Source organism: Bombus impatiens, unplaced genomic scaffold (genome assembly GCF_000188095.3).
Source record: "Bombus impatiens unplaced genomic scaffold, BIMP_2.2 scf_0637, whole genome shotgun sequence".
NCBI lineage: Eukaryota > Metazoa > Arthropoda > Insecta > Hymenoptera > Apidae > Bombus > Bombus impatiens.
The window spans coordinates 202,968-213,094 of NT_177056.1; the positions used below are offsets into that span (position 1 = coordinate 202,968).

The following is a 10,127-nucleotide window of genomic DNA, read 5'->3' on the forward strand; positions in this document are numbered from 1 at the left end:
ATATATATATATATATATATATATATGCCACAATTTATGTCACATGTATATACAATGTTACAAGCGTATAATTGCATAGGATTTAACATCGATTATGGTAGAAAGATCGAATAACAGAACCCAAATGTAATAAATATTGTTTACAAGACGATAAAAACTTTTTATATACAAAAAGGTTACAAGTTACAGGTTGATATTGGCATCATGAATACTTGTGGCTTTTTCTTAAATCTTGAATATCTACTTACCGTAAGTACGTCACTCGGATTTAATGAATGATATCATCCTTTTTTGCAATGCATAAATGAAAAATTCTGATGCACTGTTATCGTGATACGCTCTAGACACTAGACGATAGAAAAAGGAACGTTAAAGTAATTTGCAATATAGTTGTTGTAAAATAGTGCAGATGTCGTTTGCATTTGATTCTGGCGAATTAGGATAAAAAAATACTTGCGATAGTGTAAATAAATCTATTTTCTTATTGTGCATCTAAAGAAGAGAACATAACACTTTGAATTGGGTAAATTATCCATCTATAAGTATTCAGGATTAGGTTGCTGCGCAACAGTTAGCGAATAGAAGATTCCATTTTCAAACTGTTTGTAATTTGCCGACACTGACAGACGTAGAAGAACAGCGAATGAATAAGATTAGTCGGCAAAATGAAAAACCTGTATATCGGTGACGAAACACTAGTGTAACAAGGAAATTTGTTTATTTTCAATTTTTCGTTAATAAAAATTTCATTAACATATCGATGAGATCTTCCTGATTAAAATGAGACCAAACACGATGTAATTTCGCTCACATTTAATTATTTAATGAGAAAAAATATGCAGATGTATATATATATGTGTGTGTTACGTAGATAATTACACTTATTTTGCTTTCAATATGATTTGTCTTTAACATGTTAACCAATAGGTATTTAGTTAAATTTTCACTTTTTAACAACGTCTACGAACAATTAATTGTCTTCAAGGTGCCAAAACGATGTTAGATCTAACAGTATATTATAGTAATAACTACAATACCTTCAATGACCCTTAAACGTTCGTTGTCGTTAACAAATAAATCTTAAAACTAACAGTATCAGCATTTGTCGTAAATCCAAGCAACTGAATTTAATTACAATGTAATTTAAATAATTATTACTAATTAATATTAATAGTGTGATTCGTATTAATGATTAAATAAAATTCAATTTGGTTTTATTAAAAGTTTATAACTGTACGCAAGCTGTTCGCAAACTGTTCCCGAAGTCTCGAAGAGAGGGAAATTTTAAATAGAAAAGTTTTGTCGTTGCATTAATGTTGTTTTATTGATACAAAGACGCTACAGATCTTTAAAGAGAAGCCACTGCCGTGTCACATTACTCGCGTCACTGTTTCAAGGGGGAACCACCTCCTCCTCAGTGGTGGAGATAAACCATAGACAGTTATCGTTATCGGACAGATTCTTGCGGACAGTTATAGACGATTCGCTTTTGAACTGCGGAATACATTTACTTTATATAGTTATTTTGTACAATAAACGGCAAAAGAAATTAACACGAATATTTGTATGATACATCGAGAAACTTAACATGTTAGGAAAAGGGAAGAATACTACTAGTTTTGATAAAAGACAACTTGTAATTTGTCGTAGAAAAAAGGATGAAAGTTATCGTGAAATTGCATAATTATTATTACTAATTATAGCGGATACTATTAAAAGGTATAAAGAGGACTATTCCGAATTTAAGAAATAAGGAGGACAACCTCTTTTTCTTAACCCTACTGTAAAATTAAATGTTATTGTTAGAGAGAAATTGTTTACATATTTTCAAGCTACAACGAATGGTTCATATATTTTCATAGAGTAAACAACACGATATTTAAATCACCTCCTCTTATACAAAGCAACAAATGTAAGTAGAGATAGTGTGCTGTGTCCGAATATTAATGTGAGTAATTAAAATGACATGACAAGTCATAAACAAATCCAAAGTTTCAAGAAACCATTCGAAAGTGCGAGTCTGGGGGCAACTCACTATGCTCAAACATGGTTCAAACGAGTAAAGATACGACCATGAGCATTTCTAACCTCAACTGCGCGAATACATACATACGTTATCACTTACGAATAGATAACAGTTTTATCAAAGATGTCAACCATCAAAACACGGTCGATTCTTATGAACAGTGTCTAGTCTTGTATTTATAGTTATCCAACGATGTAAGCAACACAGACCATCCCAGTAATCAATCGATATTCATCTTAAGTCCGGGAAGTGTAACATAACCGAAAGAAGAAGAAGAAAAAAAGAAGAAGAAGAAAGAAGAGGAAAAACAAACAAACAAAAAGGAGGCAAGATAAATTACGATGCATGGGATATATCATCGGTGAGTAGTATCCGATCGCGAATCGAATCGCGAATAAATACTCACAGACGTGGAAGCGCTAGAGAAGAGCGTTCGAGCGCATCTTCGGGACGATATGTCGGGAATCTAGGATAAAGTAAGTTTTTGTTCGCTATAGTGGCAGAACGTTGAAACTCGCAGAAGAAAAAAAGATGGCCGCCGGTGGGCTGCCATGAAGGGGCTGCGTCGCTCGTGCTCGTGGAAATGGGACGTTGCGACATCGAAGTGTCACTGCAGCGCTCGTGAAGTGTCACAAAGTGTTCACCGAGTGACGTGAGGTGTTTTGTTTTCGCTGATACACGAATTGATTGTTCGCGATGGCTTCCGACGGGTAAGAATGAAATTCGTTCGATTCTAGGGGAATGGAAATAAGTACCATCGCTGCGATATAGTGGCTATGTTTCGCGGATCGATAGTGAATTTTTTTCCCAGTGACCCGTCCCAGTTTTCTCGCAGAGAGCCTCGTCATATTCTTCGAACGCACGATAGTGTTTCTCTTAATGATTTTTAAGTTTATCAATATACATAACTGGGTGGGTCTTTAAGTTCAACAAGATTCATTTTAACAATTTCGTATTTCATGTATACAGGGTGTTCCAGCAACTGTGTTACAATCAGCAATAGGGTGATTTTACGTGAACAAACAATTCGAAACTATGGAACAAAATTTGTTGGTATGATGCCTCGTTCTGGAAACAAACTAATTACAGAATTTATAAAGTATACTTAAACTTGGCTAATTACAGACTAGGTACGAATAAAACGATCAGCATTAGGTTATTCTACTTGTGAAAATAAGTGGAGTCCAGGTCTCGTTTTCAAGAAAATAGTTACTTACTTAAAAAGTTACTTATGAGTTTTACTAAGTCTTACTAAGTTTTATGAACATATACTATTCTTTATCTTTCGCTTATTTTCACATGTAGAATAATTTCCTGCCGATTATTTACTTCTATTCAATGCGGAATTGGCCAAGTTCAAGTGTATTTGACAGATTTTCAACCTTGATTTTCTCGAAAACGAAACGTCATATGAATAAATTTTATTCTATATTATCGGCTTGTTTTTTCATGTAGAATCACCCTATTGCCGATTGTAACATAGCCGCTGCAACACCCTGTATGTACGAATTATCGAAGTCATGCGTGTGTCGCCTTTTCCTCTCTGTCTCTTTCACCACTTTCGTTTTTTCCGCTCCTTTGTATACAACTATGCACGAATGGATTTCTGCTGCCTATTTCGGTCAATTAAACGGATAGCATGACATCAGACGGTTGCTCGTATTGCAGCCAGCATTCCTATCAATTTATGGTTACAGGGGTGGGGGGGGGGGGGGACACCCTTTTATTACAACGAAACTTTCCTCGTTTTTAAATGTTTGCACTTCCCCGTTGTTTCGAACATTTTACTAGAAGGACCAAAGCTTTTTTCCACTATAGAGATTTCTAGTTTATCTACGATGTTTATTAACGAAGGAAAATAAACTTCGCTAAAGCGTTTTCGTGTCCCATTTTTGCCCCGTAAATTTGACAGAATGCTATCGATTAATTATTTATATCTTATGGCTAATCCGCTGCGATTCTATCTCCCGGTTTACTAAAACTGTATTGGACCGGTTGTCATTAAATGTACTGTATATAATATCCCCTCGATCTAATCCATGCATTAAACATACCGTATATATATATATATATATATATATATATATATATATTCTCTTTTTTTTTCACTTTGCCGCACTATTTTTAGAGTTTTTAATTATAGTAATAAAAAGGAACAACAAATTTATCTTCGTGTGCATCCCACATGCTTTAATGATTTAATGTGTGCACTAGTGATTTTATCAGGTTTAAATATCGCTTGTATACTTTTTAATAATGTTTATTTTAGTATTGTTATTAATCTATACAGTAGATCTTTTTAAGTAAATTTTCTACGGAAAAAAAAGAGGTTTCCTGAAAGAGAACAATAAAATTATTTCTCTACGATAAATTATTTCGATGAAATTAATATGCGTTATTTGTAATTATTTATATCTTTAAAATAAAAAATCCTTTGTAATATTGCAGTAGAATGGAATGGGTAGAAATTATAGAACCTCGCACCAAGGAGCATATGTATGCTAATCTCACAACTGGAGAATGTGTATGGGATCCTCCACCTGGTGTACCAGTGTAAGACAGAAATATATATATATATTCTTTTATAAGTAAATGCTCCAAGATATAATTAACATTGAATTACATTGCATTGAATTACAAAGTCAATTTCCTCATTAAGAAAAATAATCAGTTGCCTAAAAAGATTAAACCGTCTTTTTGATCTAATCAGCTTGGTGAAAGTTATCGTCATGTAAGCTTTTCCTTTTATGATATAGGAAGCATTTATAATTAACAAGATTTCTACATGACACATGTATGGAATCTTAATGTTCTTTGTAACCTACATTTAATAGTAATCAAAGTGAATAGTTTTATATTACTTGATGAAATTTATCGGATTGTAACTTAAATAATAGTTTCTCAAGTATTAAGAATTCATATGTATATATCATTGTTCTGCTTTTTATTATAGGAAAAAGACAGATAACAATCAATGGTGGGAATTATTTGATCAAAATACTTCACGATTTTATTATTACAATGCGACATCCCAGAAAACTGTGTGGCACCGTCCAAGTGATTGCGACATCATTCCTTTAGCAAAGCTTCAGGTGAGTGATTCACTTTGATAACAAATATGTAATTTAGAACGGCGGTGATACAGCATTAAAAATATCTGTCATACTGCGCAAAAAATTAGGCGGGCCTCTTTTGAATATTTGAAATTCCGTTTACTGATAAAAGTCTGTTGACATTGCGTATATTTACTCACCGAACATAGCGTTTGACTTCTCAGGGATACAAATTCCATGGTATGTGTAGACATAATGATTTAGAAGCTTTTCTATACATCAATGTTGTCTCCCTGTAGGATGTTGAAGATATAAGCGAGCAAGCTGTCTGCTCTCCATACAGCTATAAATAGCTGTTTGTAGCTAGGAGAAAAACTCTGGTATACATTATACCATATTGAAAGCATGAAAATCATTTCAGAACATTCTATGTTCTGTTCGCTTGTATCACATTTTTATTTCCTAGCGTAGATAATATATTTTAACTTTAAATGATTTTGATAAACAAGGAGTATTTGGTTATATTTGTTATTTACTTTGTTTATAATAGTACCGACATTACATTTAATAAAAAGAATTATAAGAATTTGTCGTATTGTAGACATTAAAGCAAAATACAGAACCAGCAAGTAGTAGTGGAGCCGATACTCAGAAATCAACCGAGCCAAGAAAGAAAGAGTCTGTATCAACACAGACACAAACTCCTTCAGTCAGCCGATTAACAAGGTTTAATCATCAAGAAAGTTCCAATTTATCCCCTTCGTTGGTAAGTCCTTCGTCTTACGGTCTTTATGCTAAAAGAACGATCGGCATAGAACTATACTACCTTTTATTATAGCAAAGTGGTAGTGTAAATAAAACGAGAACATCCAGTGTTGGCGTGGACCTTCAAACGTCTCCCCCTTCTCCATCTCCATCTTCAAGGCGGCATCATCATCACCACCACCACCATCATAATAATAGACATCATAGGCATCACGAAGTGCCCACAACACGACGTCAGCATAATCATTCTCAGGATTCTGGTCGATCTAGTGACAGTTCTGTTTCTCACAGTCGCACGTCTTTGGAATCGACTGGCTATCGATTGTTGGATTCTCCTCTTCGGCATCATCATCGTTCCGTCGCCCAGGCACCGGCAATTCAAGCACAATCTTCGCCCAGGCAACACAGCGGTACGTTGGAAGCTAGGGGACACAAGAGCGGCACTTTGGAAAGTGTGAAGAATCAGAAATCGGTACCGTTGGGTGAACCACCTCCATTAGGTTTGTCACTGTCAACTAGTACTCCCCTATTTAAGAAGAAGACGTTTGCTGATTCACAACGCGAGGGTAGGGCAGGGAATTTAGAATTGGAAAAGAATAAAAATGGTAAGAATGTGAGTTAAGTTTCATTAAAAAGTTAAGATCTGTAATAATCTTCATTCAAACAGAATGCAAAAGGGGAAGCAAGAAATTACCTCAATCCGTTTTGTTGCTGTAGGTAGAGAAAGTAGTAGAGGTTCGTACGGTCCTGAACCAAGTACTTCGCCATATCGGGAGTCATTGATGGAATCTAGATTTAGGCAAGAGATGCCTCCGTACCGTCCGCCAGAAGTTCAGTTGAGTCATAGTTATAAATCACAGGGTGAGAAGTATGGCTCCCTGGTGGAAAGCAGTAATCGTTATCATAGAGATAGAGATAGGGAAAGGGAGATTCATCATAGGGAAAGAGTAAATAGTTTGGACAAAACAAACACTTCAGCCTTTTATCCAAGTTCCATGCATCCGCGTAATATGAATAAGCAAGATAATACTGGTAGTATAGGTAGAAGGCATCATGGATGTTCAGTGTCGCTTTCAGAAGCGAATGTTAGAGATATGTACGGCGCAATGTTAGCCGAAAGAAATGAGCCTTCGAAGAGCCTTGTCAGAGGTGTGGGCGTTTTGAGCAATACGTCGAAGCAGAGAAGCCTCGAGGTTGCAGAACGAGAAAGAGAACGAGAGCGTGATAGAGAAAAAGAATATAGAAGGAATACTGCATGTAACAATTCGTTGGATTGTAAGTACGACGATAATTCATGTTCCTTTAAAATTAATTAATCATCGGTATCTTGTATTTTAATCCATTCTCTTTTCTTATATCTTTTAAGGCATGCCGCAGCCACTGGCTCGCAGTTACAGTTTTGTACAGCAGCAGAAACAGCAACAAAAGCTGCAACAATTGCATCATCATCAGCAGCAGCAGCAGCAGCAGCAGCAGCAGCAGCAACAGCATCAGCAGCAGCAGCAGCAGCAACAGTCAAGAAGAAGAGATAGGGACGATGATTCTATGCACGAGCGTTATCTTATTAGTCAGAGTCACGAACAACCTAGACAAAGGCTTAGTAGTAATACTAGCAGTAGCAATAGCAGTAATAGTAGCAGCAATAGCGCTGTGGGCGAAGAAACAGAAGGGCTCACAGAGGTAGATGATAGTAAAAAGAAGAGGAGTAATGGTAATCCGAGTCCACCTCCGTGCTTTTATGGAAATCTGTTACCTGACGACGATCATTTGTTGCCGCTTCAGCATTATATTCTTCAGCAAGCAAAACTCTCAGGCACGTCTACAATAGTGAAAGCATAACTGTACCTTAGATAATTAATAACACTTTTATATAATAAAATAATAATTTTATAGGTTGTTACAAGTTTGGGGATCCGTTGTTAGTAGAAGAAGGTGACGATTCTTTGGACGAAGAGGGTGGAAGAGGCGAAGGTATTGGTGGAAGAGCCGATGACGATTCCGACGATCAATTTGCGGATGACGAAGCAGCGAGCAATCAAGGTGATTCGTCCAGTCAAGAATACCTCGAAGATCACTATGCAGGTTAGTTATTATTTATCCAGTAACTAAGAGGAACGTGGATTTAATTATATTCGTAAAAATATGTATCTCAGTACGTTGAAATGATATTTATATTATTATTGTAGATTTGGGTAACTACGATACTGCTGGATTAGCGACGTATTACAATACTGCTGACACCCTAACGAGGCCACAAGTACGACCACCGTCGCCACCGAATATCGCCTCGCAAGCCGATACAAGAGAAACCGTGACAGCAACTACAAGACAGCCGCCAGTTCCACCGTCTACCGCGATAAGTTCTGTTCCTAGCGTTGGTATCGGCGTGGACAACACAGACGTGGACGAGGCGAGGCGAGATGACAGCGCGGGCGGTGGCGATATCGAGAAATACGCACAAGACAATCTTAACCTGAACTGCGGACGGCCGAAGGGACTGAGATTGTTGTTCCGGAAGAAGTTCAGCGTGCGCGACATTCTCAGTTGGTCTAAAGATCCTATACCACAGCCAATGCTGGTAGTCGTAGATGGTGAAAAGTTACTGAAACGGGAAGCCTGCAATCTGTTTAGGCTGGTGCAAGTGTACATGGGCGATCGGAAAGCTAACGTAGGAATGACATTAGACAGTGTAGCTATGGACATTGTGAATACAGCGTATTCGAAGCCGCCATTACGGGACGAATTATACGTCCAGATATGTAGACAAACTACAGAGAATCCAAGGAAAGAAAGTTTACGTAGAGGTTGGGAATTGATGGCTGTCTGTCTGGCATTCGTGCCGCCCAGCGCTACGTTCGAGCCTTATCTCGAAGGCTATATGAACAGACATCGTGATCCGAATTTTCAGTTTTCGGAAGTGGCCAAGTGGCCTATTCACGTGCAAGTTAGTCATTATGCAACCGTCGCCTGCCGTCGTTTACAACGAATTGGAGCACATGGCAAGCGACAGCCTCGCAAGGCTACTATAGAAGATATCGATCAAGCGAGAGTATGTTTCTTCCTTTCACTACGCAACCTTATTTTACTTTATTGTCTTATATCTTATTTTATTTGTTTACATTTTACAAGTGACCAACACAGCGTTACCGTAAATTTCTTCATACTATGGAATGGATATTCATTCGCTTTTAATTTAATCATAGATTCAGATTTTCCGGGCGTCCATGTTTGGGGCGACGTTATCGGAAGTAATGGCCCTGCAGAGAGACAGATTCCCAAATCGAGAGTTACCATGGATACAGACCACGTTGACGCGTCAAGTGCTTGCTCGAGGTGGTATCTTGACGGAGGGGATATTCAGAGTGTCCGCGGACGCGGACGAGGTCAGTGCTTTGAAGTCGTGCCTGGACAGGTTCGAGGATGGTACGATTTTGGCAGCTTCTCAAGATGCTCATGCACCCGCATCTTTGTTAAAATTATGGGTTCGAGAGCTTTACGAACCGTTGATACCTGATTCCTTTTACACGGAATGCGTGTCGATGAGGCACGATGATGCCGAAGCTTCCGCAGCCAATGTCGCCGCGCTTGTAGATCGTCTGCCTGATTTGAATCGTCGTGTTCTTTGTCATCTAATACGATTCCTTCAGGTTGGTATTCTTAGCTATCAGTGTTAGTCTTACTTATCCACGATTACTGAATGCGAAGTATGAATTATCGATTATTAAAGATACGCATTCTTATCGCTCAACTGTCAAAGTAGCGAATCGTTGATCAAAGTGCGCCCCTATTTACATTAGGGAACTTTAACGTTAATCGTCGGTATTAATCAAACGATCAACTGTCATTCTTGCCGTAAATTTGTCAGAGGAGGTTAATTGAAACTAACGAGGTCACTGTAGAGTGGCCCCGTTTCTCTTAGTTTCTCGTTTCTTCATTTGGGATTACCACAATGTATAAAATACTTGTTGCAGATTTTCGCCAGGCCGGAAGTCGTTGCCCGTACTAAAATGGATGCAAACAATTTAGCAATGGTGATGGCACCAAATATACTGCGCTGTACCTCGCAAGATCCCCGCGTGATCTTGGAAAATGCACGAAAAGAAATGGCTTTTGTTCGTACTCTTATCGAGTCATTAGAAACTGCTTGGGTCGATGATCTTCACTGACCATTCTATTGCGCGCTAGAAAAAGGAACGCTCTAGACTACTATGCCAAATGAATCAGCTGTATATTCACACGTATTGTTAGTTATTTCACTGTTTCTCTATTATCGTTCTCACTTT

The 10,127-nt window shown here is 37.7% G+C and overlaps 2 protein-coding genes across 7 annotated transcripts in view; one reads left to right on the forward strand and one right to left on the reverse strand.

Annotated features, from left to right (window-relative positions):
- Window positions 1-2,545, reverse strand: part of LOC100744938 (ras-related protein Rab-18) — a 5,173-nt gene extending 2,628 nt beyond the window's left edge. The window contains exon 1 of one of the 5 annotated variants that reach the window (XM_033322443.1): window positions 2,433-2,545. The gene's annotated coding sequence lies outside the window, so the exon portion shown is untranslated. Of the gene's footprint in view, window positions 1-248; window positions 625-885; window positions 1,026-2,432 lie in introns of those variants that run through there. The other 4 variants (XM_024369735.2, XM_012389191.3, XM_024369734.2 and 1 more) reach the window with 4 other exon arrangements.
- A 53-nt stretch (window positions 2,546-2,598) lies between these two features.
- On the forward strand, window positions 2,599-10,127 carry LOC100745060 (myosin-G heavy chain). Of its 2 annotated transcripts, XM_012389162.3 has the most exons (11): window positions 2,723-2,736; window positions 4,475-4,579; window positions 4,980-5,118; window positions 5,681-5,845; window positions 5,918-6,449; window positions 6,562-7,119; window positions 7,211-7,657; window positions 7,738-7,926; window positions 8,031-8,893; window positions 9,048-9,491; window positions 9,816-10,127. In XM_012389162.3, the coding sequence occupies exons 1-11, from the start codon at window positions 2,723-2,725 to the stop codon at window positions 10,008-10,010; spliced, it is 3,651 nt and encodes a 1,216-aa protein (XP_012244585.1). In that variant the 3' UTR covers window positions 10,011-10,127. The 2 variants fall into 2 exon arrangements, with proteins under 2 accessions (XP_033178320.1, XP_012244585.1); XM_033322429.1 differs by lacking the exon at window positions 4,475-4,579 and having other exon boundaries at window positions 2,599-2,736; window positions 9,816-10,010.